Source organism: Fusarium oxysporum, chromosome VIII (assembly GCF_013085055.1).
Source record: "Fusarium oxysporum Fo47 chromosome VIII, complete sequence".
In the NCBI taxonomy this organism is placed as follows: Eukaryota; Fungi; Ascomycota; class Sordariomycetes; order Hypocreales; family Nectriaceae; genus Fusarium; species Fusarium oxysporum.
In genome coordinates, this window is record NC_072847.1 from 1,547,171 (window position 1) to 1,566,399 (window position 19,229).

Consider the following 19,229-nt stretch of genomic DNA (forward strand, 5'->3'; position numbering starts at 1 on the left):
CGTTTGACGTTAATCTAGATAGCGTATCTGATAAACGAGTCAGCATGGTCAGCAATCAGTCAATTTGAGTTGTTTCTTACGATTCCCTCCCTCAGGATAAGGTTATTCACCAATACTACCCAAAATGTGTCAGACCCTTGTCATGCTGCAATCCTTTGGAATTAACTCACATTGGGTTTGTTGCATCGTATGTATGTACCCTTGCCGACGCCCTATTACGAGTCAACCTCTCGGCAGTTTTCCGTTGACTTTCATGGGCAGTTGATTACCAGTAAACGCGCTCCTAACGCGGAGTCAATGACCATTTCAACGCCACGTCCGTAACGCTTGTTCAGTGGCCCCGTAAGCACTTTCAGCTTTTTTCGGAAGGTCGACATCATGACCAATGGCCCTTGTCCCTCTTCGGAAATCCCCTGGTGGTAGTAATAAACTGATGACTTATGTCGTATTACAAGACACATGCTATCATTGTGAACCAAATGTTCGGGTCGGGCCCATTGCTGCCCAGACCTTGGGATCTGCAGACAAGACTTGGTTTGGTGTGCTGCAGAACTTGGCGATGCGATGCCAATAGATCGCCAAGCACCTTGGAGTCTTCAGCGGCAGAGAGCAAAGCAAAGCAAAACTTGGAGATGCCTTGGCTTGCTTTGGCTCTCCCCCACATGCTCCAGGGCACCCTCACGCGGCCACGTCTCGTTCGAAGAGGGTGGCAAAGCTCGAACTAGTCCTCAAGCTAGAAGACTTCCAGGCTACCCTCCTCTTGCAGTTAACATGCTCCTGATTGGCCATGAATGGCCCCCAGCTTCGGTGGTATCAATGAATCTGGAACTGTACCCATGTCCCAACAGCCCTAGGACCAACTAGCAATTTGGAGACTCCTTCCCCTCTCCCGCTGGCTCTCAGCTGCTGACCGCCAGCCAGGAAAAACCGCTATCTCTTAGCTGGCCTTATCGAATTTTTCTCCCTCATACCATCGGTATCTCCTTGGCTGGGCCACTCATATCAATCGTGGCTTGAAATCTCCTCACGCTGGAATTTCCCCTCATGAAAAAATTGTCAATTCAAGACAAGCTAGCGATGAGGCTCAACTTGCTCAAGAGTCTCGTTACGTTATGTCTTCTTGGCTTTCTGGGGAAAATGGATACGATGCAATGGTCGCCACGAGGCCTCCCCAGATCCAGACTCATAATCTGGGGATTCTCCAGACTCTCGAGTCTAGACACTCAACATGTTGATTCCATTACGAAATCGTTTCCGCAGCATCTTGATCTTGTTTCTGGGGTAGAGCCGAGCGAGGTTTGAGGGTAATCTCAGTCTTCCTGGTTCGCTCGGGGAGATCCATAATACTAACGACTCCAATTATTAGCCTCTCAAACCTAACTTGTTCAAGAAGGTGTTGACACATAAGATGCGGAGAAAATGCTCAATGTTTCCACTGCGGAACCGTCAGCAGAATCTAGACCTCTCGCTTCCCCACAGCATTGTTTGGCAGGGGTAAGCTTTAGTATCACAGGCTTCCCTCGTGTGGAAATTCCACGTGAAGCGATCACATAACATTTGCTGTCCTCAAATGACAATTGCTGCCTTCCATCATCGTCAAGGAACGGTTTGCCCGGTGGCGCTCCTAGTATCCATGCTAACCCCAGGAAACGAGTCGTACCACTAGATGAGTTCTTGTGCCGGCTCTGGCCATTTCAATGCCCACAATGGTATGATTGAGAAGTCGATATTGGTTGGTTTGTTCTGTCTATTTCGTAATGCATTACCTGGAGATTTCCATGTGAGTGAACTCCACTCCGTCCATTTTCGGTGTTGGGAGCCATTCAACATTCCCTCTCTCATACCGCGAAAGCCATACAGCGTCCCCGTTAACAGCCTCCAATGCCTCCCGCACTACAACGTTTCGTTCCAAAACGTCCGAGAGTAAGTCAAGAATGTCATCAAACATTTCTTCGTCAACCTGAACATGAGATACGAGAGCTGTCAGTAGCTCAACCGTACCCTCCCACACTCGCGCTGGTGACGCAAATTTGCCTAAGCTACCTGAAGATGGTGCAACTATTTGCGTTAAAGGCTTGCCGCTTAGACTATCACCATGTCTCAGGGGTATCAACACTCGGCTATCGTCGCTTTCTTTCCCCCACGTAGTGCCAGCTTCCCCATGGGGTCTGACCCAGCTCGGTGAAGCGGAAGCTTGCTGTTTAACCTTTCGGCACCAATCTCGAAGCCATTCAGCCCAGTCAGTCTTGAACCGAGAGCTAAGGAAGTCCCCCGCAGCAGCGCAGAGCCCAGCAAGCGCGCGGCATGCCTCGACCGCGATATAAGCTTCTGGGTCATGCAGCCTGTCGATCACTACTGGCCAGATCGCGTTAACAAGGGGCAAAAATGCATCTTCATCGGGAGCCAAAGCAGTGGATGCTGTTGCCAGGAGCTCAAGTAAGGATCTTCGTAGTGTCGGTGTCGGGGAGGTGAGGTAATGTTGCGTGAGGTTTGCCACTCTCAGCAGAAGCTGGTACGTTGGTGAGTTTGGTGGTTTTTCTGGTTCCGGTGGAGGATCAGCTGCCTCGTTGCTATCATTCTCGTTCTTTTCTTTCTTCCACGGAATCTTTGGGTGGCCTTTCACTTCTTCTTCTGTTTCCGTCTCATCGAGTGCTGCCCGCTGCCTTCGCTTTTCCAAAGTATCCAAGAGTTCGGAGAGCCCAGGTTCTTTCTTGTGGACTTTTCGATGGTCTGGTTTTGACCTCGCCTGATGTTCCAGCAACAACATATCCGAGCGAACGCCCTGATTCACAACCTCCTTGAGCACGACAAACAGATTCTCGACAAATACTGGATATCCGTGGAAGTTATCTAAAGCCCCGAAGATAGAGTCGATAACATCGTCTAGGTAGGGAACCAGTCGAGGGCCTGCAAGTCGGACCATCATGGTCAAGACGTTGATCGAGGCAGGCGATATGTCCAGGCTGTTCAGCCTCAACGAAACCGAGTTCACCATGTAGTCCACATTCTGGATGATAAGCTCTGAAACGTTGGCATATCCGCATGAGGCTGCTATACTGTTCAATGTGACAATAGCATGCTTTTGCAGATTGGGGTTGTTGGAGCCTAAGAACGTTGCGATGGGAAACAAAATATCGATCAGTTCGGGGCGAAATGACTCTCCGGCTCGCTGTGCTGTGTAGGCAGTTGCTTCTAGGGCTAGAGCTTCTAGCCGCCAGTCGATAGATTCCACATCTGTGTGCCGGTCGAGAATCTGCACCGATGTTGTGTAAAGCTCATTGAATATGGTGTCGATATCCTGGGAGGGATCGGTTACTGATGACAAGTTCAAGAACATCTCTGCTTCAGCAGATGATCTATGGCTCGCTTTGATAAGTTCAAAGCAAAGCCAAAAAGTAGCGACTTGGCTGGCTGAGTTATCAGAGTCCTGAACTTGCTCCAACATAGTACCAGCAAATCTTGCTTGCTGAGACGATGACCCAAGAAAGGTAATGAGTGATGCCATCTCATGACGGATATCCTTTTGCGATTCGGAGGGCAGCAAGACGGGCTGGTATTGGACATCCCCTTGCTCTGCCGATGCTTCCCCACTGTCTATCAGTCGAACGTCCATGTTCTCATTAGTTTCCGAGGTTCCTGATGCTTGCATTAGAGATATAATACTATCTCGGAGCATAATCGACATAGATTCGTCCAGCGTCGATGATTGTATCTGTAAGTCTTTGATGAGCTCAAGACCCTTCAAGACATTTCGTATAGTGTCTCGCTTAACATCTTCATCCGCTGATTGCATCAGCCGTGAAAGACTAGACATCCAGTTATATGTCGTCGTTTTGACAATTTCACCGAGTTCAGGATAGATGTTGACAAGATCTTGTAAACTAGTCTGTGTCAGGGACATCTTGTTCTCAGTCTCCCCAAGCATCATGGCTGTCTCGACAAGTATGTTTGCACAGTTGGACAACGTGTTGTGGCATTCATCCAGGATGGTCACGCAAAGCTTGTTGAGGGCATTCCTCACCTCAGCAGATTCATGAGAACGCAGTTTCATAATCGTTGAGAGGGCTTTCTTAACTTGCATAGTGCTTGCCTTGAGCCAAGCTGGAGATAGGATTTTGTTATCCTCGGCCCGTTCTTGATCAGTTTCGGTTTTTGTTAAGATCGACCGCGTCCGTAGATCAGCCAATACACTTGTCAGTACCAGGCTCACTGTCTCGAAACATTTGGCAAGAACAGCGCTCTTGTATCGGTTGGGTGAAGATGTGACTTTGGCGAGTAGGGAAACGGTGCCAGGCAGGAAACTAGCCAATGCAGCAGGTTCTTTCACAGTATGGTACACTGCTTGCAGGGCACGCAGTGCTTCCTGTTGAATCTGAGGCGTTGCACCGTCTACCACTCCATTCAACATGATAGTTACGCCGTGCCCAAGAGCCGGTATTGACTCTGCCTCCGAAAGCCCTGATGAAGCTGCGGCCGATAAACCAGCTGTGTTGAAGAGCGCTGTCAGCCCACGAAAAGCTTCCAGCACTGTCTCCTCAGCGACAGGGCGTGCTGGGGTTGAGCCAGGTGTTCCATCTATAATGAAAGTCAGAAGACTCAGAATCTGTCGCACAAGCTCCGCAGAAAGCTTTGTCTTCCAGCCGTGCGTGATGAGAATTGTAAGCGTCTTGATGCAGTTCTCGATCAAGGGCATGGGATATTGATCCATCTGGCGAAAGATGTGATGAAGAGGGAAGAACACATATTCAGATAACTTCTCATCCAGTACTAGCGGGTTCCGTCTGATTTGTTCATTGAGGAGCTCCAAAAGTCGACCTGTCTGCTCACCAAGCTCTCGAGAAGAAGCTCGTCCGTCGGCCTCGCGGATCGCCAACTGACTTATCTTAACGCAACATGGTTTAAGCTAATTCGAGTCAGTATTTTCTTTGGGGCTTGAGAATGATCACTTACTCTTTGGAAGAACTCGGTCCTCTCCTTACTACTGGCTGTTGATTCCATGGTTGATGAAGCAAAGCGCTTCTGCTTGTCTATTCATGCATGCTCTCCACAGCCGAGCCAAGAATTTAACGAACACGAACGCGAGTACGTAAAGGCAGTAGGATGCAGCGTACAAGTTTGGTTGAAGGGTAATGAATATAGCTTACACCGGAAATGCAAAGCGATAAAATGATCCTGGTTTGGCGGTTTTATCAGAAGAACAAAATTGGAGTACGGAGGGGTCCGTTGTCAGTGAAAGAGTGGTTTCGCTAAATGAGACCGTGTAAGAATATCACCTTCACACAGTGAAAGAAATCGCCCGAATTTAACAGAAACTCTATATTTCTTAACATCTCAATAGCTATTTAATGTATGCTTGTAGCGTGTATAGTATCTTGTTTGTTTTCAAACTCTTGCGCTCCTGATACTTTACCTCTTAATTAATAACTTCTCTACTGGTGAGTCTATTCTGCCCCTCTCATGATGCAACTCTCACACTGTGGAGTACGCCCACCCACTATCAACTTCTCAGGAATCTGATGCCTGCAACAACCATCAGGAAGCTTATACTAAACACAAAATCACAATAGATTCTCTTTGCGATCTGAGCCTTCTTAGTGATCTCCGAGTAAGTGTGCAATGATATGATCCCAGTAAGAGCCAAGGAAATAAGCTTATATATACCTCAACAGTCCTTCAGTAAAGCTCCCCTCTCTTTCTTCTGAGGGACAAATACCACGACATCTTCTATCATCGCAAAAATTCTCTGCATCAGCTGCCAAAATGTCCCCTTCAGGCCCTTTCCAAGTCACTGTCCATCCCTTTGAGTCCAAGTGTCGAAGCTCGGCCGCCTATGAAATTGGTCTCACTTCAGCTCCTAATGCCATTGTCTTCATCGGTGGGCTTACAGATGGACCTCACACTATTCCTTATACCCGGCTTCTAGCCCAGCGCCTAGAGGAAGTAAAGGAGTTGGGCTTCTCCGTTATCGAATTCCGCATGAGAAGCTCTTTCTCGGGTTTTGGCACTTCGAGCCTCTCCAACGATGTTGAAGACATTTCTGCTTTGGTCAAGTATCTGCGAGGAATTGGCAAGGAAAAGATCGTCCTATTTGGTTCCTCAACTGGCTGTCAGGTAATCTATTCCCTTGTCGCCACGTTTTATATATCTTCTGACCAATTGCAGGACTGCATCGAGTATGCCAATTATGCCAAGCACAACAACGAACCTGTCGATGGCTTCGTTATGCAAGGTCCGGTATCGGATCGTGAGACACTGGATTTGATCTTCCCGGATCCTCAGCCGAGTCTTGATCTCGCCGCAAAGATGATTTCTGAGGGCAAAGGCGGTGATTGTATGCCTTTTGACATGATTCCTGCCGTTCTGGGAGCTCCCATTTCGGCGTATCGGTTCCAGTCTCTGGCGAGCAAAGGGTGCGTTCAACGGTTTCCAGCTATGAGGATGATATGAACTAACTGATGAACAGCGGCGACGATGATTACTTTTCATCAGACCTACCCGATGATGTCATTGAAAGGAATTGGTCTCGGTTCAATAAGCCAGTGCTAGTTCTCCATTCTGCTGAGGACGAGTTCGTCCCAGAGCGCATCGACCAGGCTGCGAGCAACAAGAAGTATAAGGCGTTAAACCCGGCTGTCAGTCGGTTATCGGGGCTGATTCCTGGCGCAAGCCATACCGTTGATCAACCCCAAGCGCAGGAGTGGCTTTCCAAGACGGTAATCGAGTGGTTGAAAACCGAAGTTACTTCTCGTGCTGGTTGAGATTGCTTGTCACGGCGTGTTGGCAATCACGCGAACAAGAGTGAACATATTGAAGACTAAGAGTTGCACAAGCAATTGACGTGCTTGTGATCTATAAACATGATACATAGAAAGCATCAGGTACAGCTATTAGTCGCACAAACAACCAAAATGATAATCAAACTCTGTGCTCCAGGGTAAGACGACCTTGGCTGGGAAGTGATCTCACCTAAAGTCCGTAGACTATCTCCATTTGCGATCAGTAAGCAACCCCACTGAGCAGCTTCAGCCTGGTCTAGTGCCCAGGATCGCATTGTTAGTGCATGTTTGGGTGTTCGCGCATGCTGGGTTTGCAGCAAAATTCTGGGGGCCAGCTTACCAACCACGACAAGGGCCTGTCAATTCGACGAGATTCTGCCTGTCGGAAGTCGCCCAGAAGTTCAGAACCTTTTTTTTTTTTTCTTTCTTTTTCAACCTCTTCTTTCAATCCTTCAACTCTCGCCTGAGGTGACCGGATTCGGGTTTGGGCTTGTTTTGTCCGTTCTGAGACTGTCTCTGTCTCTATCTTGTCCTCCGAGCCGTTTCCGATCCTTGCTCCGGTTCACGGCACTCGCTCTGACGTACGTACTGTACTAACATTGAGCTTCCCGAGCTAAGGTTCCAAAATCTTATCCCGTCGCCATCATCGTCACCAAGGACGCGCCATCGCTTCTGTCGCCTACGAAACATCCGACACGTCCCTCTAGCATGAAGTGACTGTCGCGCGAAACCTTTTCGATACCTCGAACTCCTTGAGAAGCATCCACTGCAACAATGGCTCTCTACAACGAGCAACAGGTTCTCTTCGAGACGGGCTCGTTCACTGGCTTCCGCCCGCTGCGAGAGCTTGGTGCGAACTATCTCACTACCGGCCCCTTCAAGCAACCTCTGTGTGGAAATTCGGAAGGATGGGGGCCCCTAAGTCCCCATCGCTATGATTTTACACCTTGTTTTATCGACGTCTGGATCTCTGCTGTGTCTGTTTTTGGCCTTCTGTTTGGATCGCTCGCTGTCTGGTGGCTGCTCGCTAAGAAGCAGAAACAAGAGGGACAGACCAAGAATGCGCACTTCTACATTAAGCAGGTAAACTCCTCTGCGCCTTTCTCTACTTCTATTCTGTTCAATTGAGCTGATTTGTTGTCTCAGTCTCTCCTCGCCGTCATCATCGTCGACGTCATTGCTCAGCTTATCGTTCAAATCGTCTACATGCCCCATATCTGGTATGGCGATTTCCGAGTCTTGACGACCTTCTTGACTATCCTGTCACTATTTGTCATTTTCGCTATTCAATGGATCGAGCATTCGCGTATTCGATATCCCAGCGGCGTCGCCCTATTCTACTGGCTCTTCCTCCTCATCTCCTTCGGCGTCAAGCTCCGATCTCTTATCTCGCAGCAAATCTACGACTCCAACCTACCGTACTTCATTGTTTACTGCGTCGGAGTTGGGCTGTCTCTTGTAGAGTTTCTCGTGGAGTGGCTGTGGCCTCGAACTTCTCGGCCGAGTGGATATGAAGCCATCGAGGAAGAGGAAGAATGTCCCGTTGAATACGCCAACGCATTTTCTCAACTCGCCTTCTCCTGGATGACACCAATGATGCAATATGGTTACAAAGTGTATTTGACCGAAGAGGACCTCTGGGCTCTTGCCAAGGATGATCAGACCAAGAACACTGGATCTCGCTTTGACCAAGCTTGGCAATACGAGTTGGAACACCACAAGAGTCCTTCGCTGTGGAGAGTTTTGTTCAAGGCATATGGCGGCCCTTATTGTGTTGCTGCTATCTTCAAGGTTGCAAATGATGTCGCCCAGTACATTCAGCCCCAGCTGCTTCGGCTTCTCATCTCCTTTGTGAAGTCGTACGAGGAAGACAATACTCCTCAGCCTATTATCAAGGGCGCTGCTATCGCTTTGGCTATGTTCGCTTGTGCGGTTCTGCAAACCACCATGGTTCATCAGTACTTCCAGCTTGCCTTTGTGACGGGAATGCGTATCAAAGGTGGTTTGTCTTCAGCCATATACCGCAAGTCCCTACGCCTGTCAAGCGAGGGCAGGGCTTCAAAGAGTACCGGTGACATTGTCAACTACATGGCGGTTGATGGCCAGCGTCTGCAGGATCTTACCCAGTTCGCTCAGCAAATTTGGTCTGCGCCATTCCAGATTATCATCTGCATGGTTTCCCTCTATAATCTGCTAGGCTGGTCTATGATGGCGGGTGTTGCTGTCATGATTATTATGATGCCAATTCAAGGATTTGTCGCTCGCATTATGAAAAACATGCAAAAGGAGCAGATGAAGAATAAGGACGCCAGAAGTCGCTTGATCAACGAGATCATCAACAATATGAAGAGCATCAAGCTGTATGCTTGGGGCTCTGCCTTTATGAACAAACTCAATTTCGTCCGAAACGAAAAGGAACTGAAGAACTTGCGAAAGATTGGTGCCACTCAGGCCTTTGCCAACTTCACTTGGACTACTGCGCCTTTCTTCGTGTCATGTTCAACCTTCACCGTCTTTGTTCTGACCCAGGATAAGCCGCTCACTAGTGATATCGTCTTCCCTGCATTGGCCCTGTTTAACCTGTTGACCTTCCCTCTTGCCATTCTTCCAATGGTCATCACCTCCATCGTCGAAGCCTCTGTCGCCATTGGACGTCTCACCAGCTTCCTTACCGCCGAAGAGCTTCAACCCGACGCTATCACTATTAAGCCTGCCCCTGAGCAACTTGGCGAGGAGAGCATAATCATCCGTGATGGTACATTCTCTTGGAGCCGTCACGAGAACAAGCCCACTCTCGTTGATATTGATTATACCGCTTACAAGGGAGAACTCTCTTGTGTCGTTGGCCGTGTTGGTGCTGGCAAGTCGTCTTTCCTTCAGAGCATTCTCGGTGATATGTGGAAGGTTAAGGGTAACGTCGAAGTACGAGGAACTGTTGCCTACGCGTCGCAGCAAACCTGGATCCTCAATGCTACAGTCAAGGAGAACATCATCTTTGGTTATAAATATGATGCTGAGTTTTACGAGAAGACTGTCCAGGCGTGTGCTCTTTTGGACGATTTTGCACAGCTTCCAGATGGAGACGAAACTGTTGTTGGCGAACGTGGTATCTCCCTGAGTGGTGGTCAAAAAGCACGTGTATCACTGGCTCGTGCTGTCTATGCTCGTGCGGATATCTACCTACTCGATGACGTTCTTTCTGCTGTTGACTCCCATGTTGGCCGTCACATTATCGACAATGTACTCGGAACCCGTGGTCTGCTGGCTTCAAAGACTCGCATTCTTGCAACTAACGCCATTGCTGTCCTTCGTCAGGCCAGCTACGTGTCTCTCCTCAAGGATGGCCAAATCATTGAGCGAGGAACATACAAGGAATTGGTTGCTCAGAAGGGTCTCGTTGCCGAACTTCTCAAGACAGCCGGACACGAGTCTGGCAATGCCAGCAGTGAACCTAGCTCCAGTGCTTCAAGCAGCAAGGCTGCTACAATCATCGAGACAGACTCGGGCCAGGCCAAGGAAGAGCTTGAGGAGGCACAGGAACAAGTCCCCGAGATGGCTCCTATCAAGACCGGTGCTGGGGCCAAGCCTCGCTCAAGCAGCATGGCAACCCTGCGCCGCGCCAGTACTGCAAGCTTCAGAGGTCCACGAGGCAAGCTGACAGACGAGGAAATCGGTGGTTCGTCCAAGACCAAGCAAGCCAAGGAGCACTTAGAGCAAGGCAAGGTCAAGTGGTCTGTCTACGGTGAATACGCCAAGATGAACAACCTTTATGCCGTTGCTTTATATCTCCTCATGCTTATTGCTGCACAGACTGCCGGAATCGGTGGTAATTTCTGGCTTGAGAAGTGGTCCAGAGAAAACCAAGAAAAGCAGTCGAACGCTAATGTTGGCAAGTATCTCGGAATCTACTTCGCTTTTGGTATCGGAGCGTCCGCTCTCACTGTCATTCAGACCCTTGTGCTCTGGATCTTCTGTTCCATCGAGGTTGGTGATTTTTCATGATCATGTCGAGTATAAACACTGACGCAGCAACAGGCATCGAGAAAGCTTCATGAGCGCATGGCCAACGCTATCTTCCGCTCCCCCATGTCTTTCTTTGATACAACGCCTGCTGGTCGTATCCTGAACCGTTTCTCGAGGTCAGTATATACTTTGGGGAGATCAAAGGTCGATACTAATCCATTGACAGTGATATTTACCGGGTCGATGAGGTTTTGGCCAGAACTTTCAATATGCTATTTGTGAATGCGGCCAAGTCAGGCTTCACCTTGGTCGTTATCTCATTCGCCACACCACCATTTGTCGCATTGATCATCCCGCTAGCCCTGACTTACTACTACATCCAGAGATATTACCTCCGAACATCTCGCGAGCTCAAACGACTCGACAGTGTGAGCCGTAGCCCCATCTATGCACATTTCCAGGAGTCCCTTGGGGGTATTTCAACCATTCGGGCATTCCGACAGCAGCAGCGATTCGAGCTCGAGAACGAATGGCGTGTCGATGCTAATCTCCGTGCTTACTTCCCTTCAATCAGCGCCAATCGCTGGCTGGCCGTTCGTCTCGAGTTTATTGGTGCTGTGGTCATTCTGGCTGCTGCTGGCTTTGCTATCATCGCCGTCACTGGCAACAAGCCCATCCAATCTGGTATTGTCGGCCTTGCCATGTCATATGCTCTGCAGATTACGACTTCTCTCAACTGGATCGTTCGTCAGACTGTCGAAGTCGAGACCAACATTGTGTCAGTAGAGCGTGTCCTCGAATATGCAGCCCTACCAAGTGAGGCACCCGAGATCATCGCCAAGAACAGACCCCCTGTCTCGTGGCCTGCTAAGGGCGAGGTTGATTTCGTCAACTACAGCACCCGTTACCGTGAGGGTTTGGACCTGGTGCTCAAGAACATCAGCCTTGACATCAAGTCGCATGAGAAGATCGGTGTCGTGGGTCGCACAGGTGCAGGCAAGTCATCTCTGACTCTAGCCTTGTTCCGACTCATCGAACCAGTAACGGGCCATATTGGTATTGATAATGTTGACACGTCTTCCATTGGTTTGCTCGATCTGCGCCGAAGGCTGGCCATTATTCCTCAAGATGCAGCGCTCTTTGAAGGCACTGTTCGGGATAACCTCGATCCTGGCCATGTCCATGATGACACTGAGCTTTGGAGTGTGTTGGGTAAGTAAACGCCGACATTGCAACCCTACTACACCCATGCACTGCTTAGACAAGCGAATGTTTTGTCAGCACGTTGTGTAACATTTGCTGACGTATTTCCCTATAGAGCACGCACGATTGAAGGACCACGTTTCGAGCATGGATGGTGGGCTGGAGGCCAAGATTAACGAAGGAGGTAAGTTCACGCACGGCAATGCGCTTTCTGTCGGCATTTCTTGACCGGTCTGCGATTTCTCTCACCGGTCACCCGAGCATCTGGTTCAACATCCATGGCTTCATCTGATGTGGTGTGGCTAAACATCTGGCCCTTGCCGACGATAATGAGCAGTCTCTTTTCTGCAGCCATTTCGAAGACATCAGATGTGCTTAGTTGCTCGCCTCGCATGAGGACGAAGTCCCGTGGTCTGCCCTTTAGGAGCAGCACCAACAGCCTGGGTCCTGAGATATCAGGCTTATTCACATCACAACCGACTTTCACATGCATGTTTGTTCAACTGCTAACATGTTGCCTTGCAGGCTCCAATCTCTCTCAGGGTCAGAGACAACTCGTCTCGCTCGCTCGCGCGATGCTCACTCCGTCCAATATCCTGGTATTGGACGAGGCCACCGCTGCAGTCGATGTTGAGACCGACGCTATGCTGCAGAGCACCCTTCGGTCACCCTTATTCGCTAACCGCACCATTATTACCGTCGCCCATCGTCTCAACACCATCCTGGACAGCGATCGTGTGGTGGTGCTCGACAAGGGTGAGGTGGTCGAGTTTGATAGTCCGGCCGAGCTTTTCAAGAAGCAAGGTGTATTCTACGGGCTCATGAAGCAAGCTGGGCTGGAAGTTGAATAGACAGACACCTAGTATTGGACCTGTCATAATTGAAATTGTACATAAAAGAACAGCAAAATAAAAGAGGAGGGATTTTTGCATACATCACGAAGCGAAGCAAAGCAAACCATGCAATGCTGCATGCACTCACTCGTCCATTGCATCGAGTGGCCAAGAGGCACAGATTGTCCGTGATGATGCACAGCAGGATATCTTGTGAGCCACTCGGGAAATACGGAGAGAAGCCTACGCTGACGGTGGAAGACTCGCGAAGCGACCGTGCACCGTAGCTATTGCTGGCTTATCCCCGGTGACAAGGGACAAGAGCGGATGTGGTGGTGTTGAGGTAGCAGGGGGGCCCTCTAGAAGGTGCCCACGGACAAATCTGATGAAGCATCGAAGTGACCAGGGAGACTTGACACGTTACATGCTGGGGTAGCCACAGTACAGTGCGTGCAACACGGAGAATTATGTTAGCGAAAAAACGGTAACAGCTATGTAATACCAGTAACACCGCCGAGAGAAGTTCTCTCTCGAGATGGTCAAGCGTCAGTGCATAAAAAAGAGCAGCAGGAATCAGTAAGGGATCCTGAACCGCAATTACAATATTCTATCGGCTTAAAGGCTTTGCCAGCCGATGTCAATCATGTTAACCTCCAGGCTTCAAGATAAGGCTCCGGAGCCGTCTCTCCGGCGTCAAAGAACGTCGCTGCCGGAGCCCATAGCTTCGGCGGCCTGTGGTGCCTTGGATCTAGCGCGGCTAGTTTCGTTGCGCGCCAAGCCAAGGGCACTTTGTGTTATCCAACTGATGATTCTGCTGTGGGCGTGGTAGTGGCAATATATGTCATCGTAAAGCCCCAAATGAATTTTTCTGTCGAGCTGGGGGGCAACGAAATCAATCTTGAATACACAGATATGCTTTCTTTTGCCAGTCAAGGTTGAAGTCAGGATATGGCCGACTGGTATGGTTTCCGTCGCAATTCAGTCCAGGTACATACGGACCTGATACGTCGTTGACGTTGCTTTGAAAGAGAACTGGACCCAAATCTCCGCTGAATGTCGACTTGTCATTAGGACTATAACCACAAGACGCCTAGTTCAAAACTCGCAAATGACTAAAGTTCATGTCTGGTAACGATGAGTAGTAGCCAGACACGTGCTTGAGTATAGTGAGTGAACCGACGCCCCTGTTAAGCGCGGAGACAGCCCAAATTTGGCCGGATCAACAGATGCTGGGGGCGATGCTGCAGGCCCGTGATGAGACGCCTGACTCGCCTGATAAATGTCTTTTGAGGTTTAAATGTCAATATTCTCTTTCACTCTTCCCATCTGAAGCAAGACAGGGATCACATGTAGGAGATGAGGAATGGGGCGCGGAGTCCAACCCAATATTCCCGCACAATCCGTATGGTGCATTTCTGGACCGCCGTGGAGGTGAGCAGGTCATAGAAACTTGACTGGCTAGACATGCAAAAGTTCTAGCTTTGCTCTGTGTAAATGCGTCGAGGATGCGTCTGTTGTGACCTGAAGAGTGTTGAGGACCTTGCAAAGCCTGATCTTTAGCTCGCCGACGGTCACTTGCACATGAGAATAACTTGCTGATGCAGAGGTATTCGTAAGGTGGAATCAGAAGCAGCAGTATTGGCAATGCTCAGGGAGAGAAGATATACGTGTGGCGAGTTGAAGCCAGATTGAACAGTCAGAGATCAATCTTGGGGTACGTTTTAGGTGCTCGCTAGGTTGGCAAGCAAGCCGAGCCGCATCACGGCATTTGCTGATCCGTGGACTGATGCTCCGTTGTGAAACTACCTATTTATGTACATCATGGTGGTTCTTCGATACTACCTGCTGTCCTTATGTGGTCAAGATTAGCCTCGCGATGAAGCTTAAGAGGAACACGACCAATCAAAGCATCCTCGCAAAGTAGAGTTTCCAGAAGGAATGGACACAGGATCGACGGGAAGGCCCATGACGTTGAAGCTTCCGCTGCTGGCGACAAGTAATATTTATTGCATCAATGCTAAGCCTGACTCCAGGCTCGGTGCTGTATCCTAAACGAAAGCAATAAGCGTGGGGGCGTCAGTCCGGCAGCCTGTGTCATCTGGGAGCTTGAGGACAGTGTGGATCGGTCCCACTAACATCGAATCGCTGACTAGAAAGTTGGACCGTGTCAGGGATGTAGTGATAATGGCCATGGGCGGTTTCTTCTTTGATGAGCGAGACGCTTCGTGGATTGCCGATGCGGGGGGGTTCTGCAGTTCTGAGACACGAAGTGGCAAGAAAAACGTTGTCGAGTCTTTGGCAGCATGAACAAACAAACATGTTGGCCTTGTGCCGTACAGGAATGAGAAACTAACTAGTGTAGTTTCCCCGAGAAATCTATAATTGCTTCTGAACACATGGTCGAAACGCGAGATAATGTTGCGCCTGCAGGTCCAATGAGCTAGGTAACGATCCGCATCCATGACTATGTAAGGTAAGGTATGTATGCTTTTCCTGTACCGTATTTGAAGGTTCTTCTCTATAACACCGATAACAGACCTCTTGTTGGTCAAGATTGTCAAGGGCAAAGGGGAAACGTTATTTTTCACTTACATATGTGCAAGGCTGAGGGGGTGGAACGGCTTGCCAACCTCCAGGAAAGCACTGGCATACTCAACAGGGTTTGCTGGAAACTCTAGCTAGCCGCTTTCTTGTTTCTTCGTGCCGGGGCGACATATGTCAGCTACCAGCTCCTGGACTCATTCGCGTTATGCCTAACAATGTGACAATTGCCAACGTCTCTATGGGCTCATGATTCTGTTTTTGAATCATGTTCCTCTTTGCCTGACTAAGTTGTGCTGACATGCGCTTTCAGACTCCACACATTCAAGCAGAGCAAAAGCCGTTCATGGGGTTAAAGGTGGTGGCTGATGCACTGTGCGATCCTTGCTCTTGCAGCTGATGCATTGGCATCGCCCAACGAGGGCGCAGACGTGCCTGTGAATGTGCAATGTGTGTGTGCGTGTGTGTGCCCTTCCCGCTCCCTGTAAATGGAGCTACCGATGCCCCCCTGCAAACTGATGACCGGCTGCTGGCAAAAGCGCATTGTACAGTAGGTCTTGAGTGGCCAATGCTGAATTTGATGCCCAGGCATAGAGCAATGCTATGATCTCGTCTGTTGCAGGAGGACTTGATGGGGGCTAACGTACGAGACTGTTGCTGATTGCTGATTGGCGAACCTCCATCTAGCAACTTCGAATGACATGCATTCTCCGCTGGCTGTATAGAATGGATGGTTGGAGTGTGCGAGTTCTGTTGGGTAAATTTGTAGGGTGATCTTGAACAGAGAGGTTCAGTACTGTAGCTGTGAGGACAACACTGCCAAGAACAGTTTGCGTTGGCGGGTTAGATTGGGATAACAATTTTCTTCTTTGTTGCTCTCTTTGGGCTAGCAATACGCCATGGGAGCGGATCTGGCTGATGGGGTCGACCTCCACTGACTGCAGGTTGCAAGGCTAATAGAGGAGCCGAGCCGTACCGCTCGCGTCCCGCCTGTCCATCGTCCAAAGTCTAGGTTGACCTTGGTTGATGAAGTCGGGTTCGGCCGAGAACCTAAGCTTGGTTAATTGGGCGCGAATAAGCCAGTTTTGGCTGCGCAAACGATGACTCTTCTCTTGAAGCGTAGATTTTACTACAGGAGCACAGCGAACAACACGATGCGGCGGTGATAGTGGCTGGCTGGATTGCGGGCGTTGCGACGGATACTGTACCCAATTCGCAGAGGTCTGTCCGGTTGCGATGATGTCTCTGAAGTTGTGTGTATGGATAAAGAAATCCGGATCTGGCCCATACCTTAAGTTAGGCACCTACTTAAGGTACCTAGGTACTAGGTAAGCGGCAGGCATGAACGTCTCAGATATCAGCTACGGCTTCTCTGGAATTTCGCTGGACGAAAGTACGTGCTAAGGTCAGCACTTGTCTCTCGGCAATAAAGATTTTTCGTGCGGTGGTTTGCTCACCAGACGAGCCACTCCATGAAGATTGAGCACCTTGTTTCCAGGTTGCTCTGCAGTTTGCAGGAACTAACTTCCCTGTTGGTTGGCTGATCAGGTCTATGTAGGTCTAGGTCCAGGTCCAGGGCAGGAAGGTTCAGGGCAATCAGGAATCTACATCCCTATGGTACCTACCTACCTGAAATAGTCCAGGGCAAGCCCGACCAGACCCAGGCACCTTTTGGCAGGCACTTGGGCCACCCACCTTTTTCTGGAGCATAGGGCACATACGATTGGCCAGAAAAGCTATAAACGATGGGCCAAAACTTAAACCAAGGCCGCCACAGGATTTTAGTTTCATCGTCCACGTTGGTGTTGGTCGCTCATCCGCCCGTCATTTTCTACAAAGTGCCCAAGCGTAACTAATCTGAGATCTCGCTTGGAGCTGGTGATGGTCAACTCTCGTCTGCGTCTGCCTGCGTCTGCATCTGCATAAGCACATACCTACCTAAGGTACCTACCTACCTACAACTACAACTACTGCTGTATTGCACTGTACAGACCTCGGTAGGTTTTGCACTGTACCACTGCCGCTGGCTGCATTGGGTGATAGTGCATGAGCCAGTCCTGCAGGGTTGCACGTTTTGAGAAAAGCTTCCCAAGCCCATGACCCTAAAACACGACTCACAGAGCAGACCCATCTTGACCACCGAGACAAATCCAGTAATCAACCTTACGGTTCGTCGGTTGGTGGCTGGCTAGCGGGCACAATTCGTCAAGCCAACAATCGATACATAATGATGTAGCTGTGCGATCAGAGAAACAGATGCAGACATTACAACATTCTCAGGTTCACGGCCTGACACCATCGCAGCTAGCATCGGCTGTTAGATATGGAGCGGCCCCCATGTACTGTACAGTGCAATAGAAAGCATCTGCAAGAGTCGACATCCATTTTGACGGATTCTTATCCGAGCCGTTCCTGGCACAAGATAGAACAAGCAATGCATCTACTTACAGCAACCTCGTTCGTTAGGTCACTCCGAACAGTCCCCGGTTTGCATTTCTGGAGAATGGCACATCATATTAGCATTCCCACTCACCGCATCAAACCAGCGACTTGGCATTTGCATATCTTGAAAAACAACGGACAACGTTGAGCGAAACCTCTTAGGCTTTCGGTTAGCCATGGGCCACTGTAGAGCAACAGTATTGCACGGTATGACCACAAACTTATCTTTAGCCTTGGAATCCAAAACCGCCGCTGGATAAAAAGCAAAAATTGAGACTCAAGAGGATGATGCAATACGACCGCGTATCCGGGCAGGCTGCTAGTCAATCTAAGCACTACTGGATCGCTTTGGTGTTTTTGGCTGGGTCGAAGACCGCCCTAATCACTCTCTGTGTCTCACATTAGCACAAAGTACTGCCTCAATCGCCTCAGTCATGCGTCTCGCTCATAGCATTGCTTTTTGCTCTTTCTTGGACTTTTGGCCTTTCGAGCAACTATTGATTGGACCCTCAGTCTGGGGCCCACCATTTCAGCCATCGTTGACATAACCCCTGTCGTTCAAGCCGACTGAGTTCCTTCTTGCGAGCTTGATGCTGGTGCCGCTCACGACTGGATCATCAATCTGACTCTGCAGTTATGAGTCCAGATTATAGCAATGTACACACTAACACTAGTCTTTTCAGCTTGTTGTGTCAACAACACAGCTAGCCATGCAAATCTCATCTTGGAGAATCGTATCTGATTTGATACTATTTGGCACCTATGCCCTGTCCCTTCTAAAACCACATTCAGATCCATCCGCGTGTGGGGGCGTCGGAGCTAAGCGTGGGCCAACCGTCGTCTCTTCTCCTCAACACCCTTGAAATGAGCCCTGTCAGCCAGCTCTGTGGATCATGGGATTGGCATCCGTACAGCTCGAGTTGAGACTGCCTTGACCTTGAGTGGCTAGTATCATGCTCTCTCAACCCCGTACTGTGCGACATTGACGATGAGGGGCCCTTACACTCTTCCCTGCCTTTCTCCCACCCTTGGCTTCTCGACCTGGGTGATAGCTGAATACCTCTTCTTGTCGACCTGCTGCTGCCACCACAGCTGGGTGTTCCATTTCTTTTGAAAGACGTGCATTCGCACCCCCTTTTCTCCTCTGACCCCTCCACCCTTTGACCAGGCGGATACCTGGTAGCTACGGCCTGAGATCGGAGACTTACACACTGCTACCTACACGTATCCAGCATTGGTTATTGATCCCTACTACTCATCTGGTGTGTATGCGTGTATGCACTTCAAAGAAAGCTGGTCCCTGTCGTCTGCTTCCATTCTAATTCATTCAAGAGGTGTCTGTAAATCTCTCTTCTCCTTCGCTGATTGAGATACGCCCACCCTGGGATAGCAACGGCACGGAAAGCTGCCTGCCCCGGAACTAAAGCCTTGAGAAGAGAGACAACGTTCATCCATCTACTGAAGGCAGTGC

At 49.6% G+C, this 19,229-nt stretch overlaps 3 protein-coding genes across 3 annotated transcripts; 2 read left to right on the forward strand and 1 right to left on the reverse strand.

Annotated features, from left to right (window-relative positions):
- Positions 1-1,579: 1,579 nt before the first annotated feature.
- Positions 1,580-5,183, reverse strand: FOBCDRAFT_229288 (armadillo-type protein). Its single transcript, XM_031188625.3, has 2 exons — positions 4,951-5,183; positions 1,580-4,903 (listed from the first exon to the last, which is right to left on the reverse strand). The coding sequence occupies exons 1-2, from the start codon at positions 4,996-4,998 to the stop codon at positions 1,763-1,765; spliced, it is 3,189 nt and encodes a 1,062-aa protein (XP_031035890.2). The 5' UTR covers positions 4,999-5,183; the 3' UTR covers positions 1,580-1,762.
- Positions 5,184-5,512: 329 nt separating this feature from the next.
- On the forward strand, positions 5,513-6,932 carry FOBCDRAFT_229291 (uncharacterized protein). Its single transcript, XM_031188624.3, has 3 exons — positions 5,513-6,111; positions 6,163-6,410; positions 6,464-6,932. The coding sequence occupies exons 1-3, from the start codon at positions 5,761-5,763 to the stop codon at positions 6,756-6,758; spliced, it is 894 nt and encodes a 297-aa protein (XP_031035889.2). The 5' UTR covers positions 5,513-5,760; the 3' UTR covers positions 6,759-6,932.
- Positions 6,933-7,212: 280 nt separating this feature from the next.
- FOBCDRAFT_229294 (ABC transporter type 1, transmembrane domain-containing protein) lies at positions 7,213-12,079 on the forward strand. Its single transcript, XM_059609802.1, has 4 exons — positions 7,213-7,859; positions 7,923-10,760; positions 10,812-10,915; positions 10,966-12,079. The coding sequence occupies exons 1-4, from the start codon at positions 7,551-7,553 to the stop codon at positions 11,957-11,959; spliced, it is 4,245 nt and encodes a 1,414-aa protein (XP_059465604.1). The 5' UTR covers positions 7,213-7,550; the 3' UTR covers positions 11,960-12,079.
- The last annotated feature ends 7,150 nt before the right edge of the window (positions 12,080-19,229 follow it).

What these genes read in the sequence shown, in the direction of transcription:
- FOBCDRAFT_229288 (XM_031188625.3), bottom strand. Translation starts at nt 4,998, where the DNA reads ATGGAATCAACAGCCAGTAGTAAGGAGAGGACCGAGTTCTTCCAAAGA. An exon ending in GGACCGAGTTCTTCCAAAGA is followed by an intron (nt 4,904 to 4,950) that starts GTAAGTGATCAT and finishes GACTCGAATTAG; the next exon opens with CTTAAACCATGTTGCGTTAA.
- FOBCDRAFT_229291 (XM_031188624.3), top strand. Translation starts at nt 5,761, where the DNA reads ATGTCCCCTTCAGGCCCTTTCCAAGTCACTGTCCATCCCTTTGAGTCC. An exon ending in GTTCCTCAACTGGCTGTCAG is followed by an intron (nt 6,112 to 6,162) that starts GTAATCTATTCC and finishes GACCAATTGCAG; the next exon opens with GACTGCATCGAGTATGCCAA. An exon ending in CAGTCTCTGGCGAGCAAAGG is followed by an intron (nt 6,411 to 6,463) that starts GTGCGTTCAACG and finishes ACTGATGAACAG; the next exon opens with CGGCGACGATGATTACTTTT.
- FOBCDRAFT_229294 (XM_059609802.1), top strand. Translation starts at nt 7,551, where the DNA reads ATGGCTCTCTACAACGAGCAACAGGTTCTCTTCGAGACGGGCTCGTTC. An exon ending in CGCACTTCTACATTAAGCAG is followed by an intron (nt 7,860 to 7,922) that starts GTAAACTCCTCT and finishes TTGTTGTCTCAG; the next exon opens with TCTCTCCTCGCCGTCATCAT. An exon ending in GGATCTTCTGTTCCATCGAG is followed by an intron (nt 10,761 to 10,811) that starts GTTGGTGATTTT and finishes ACGCAGCAACAG; the next exon opens with GCATCGAGAAAGCTTCATGA.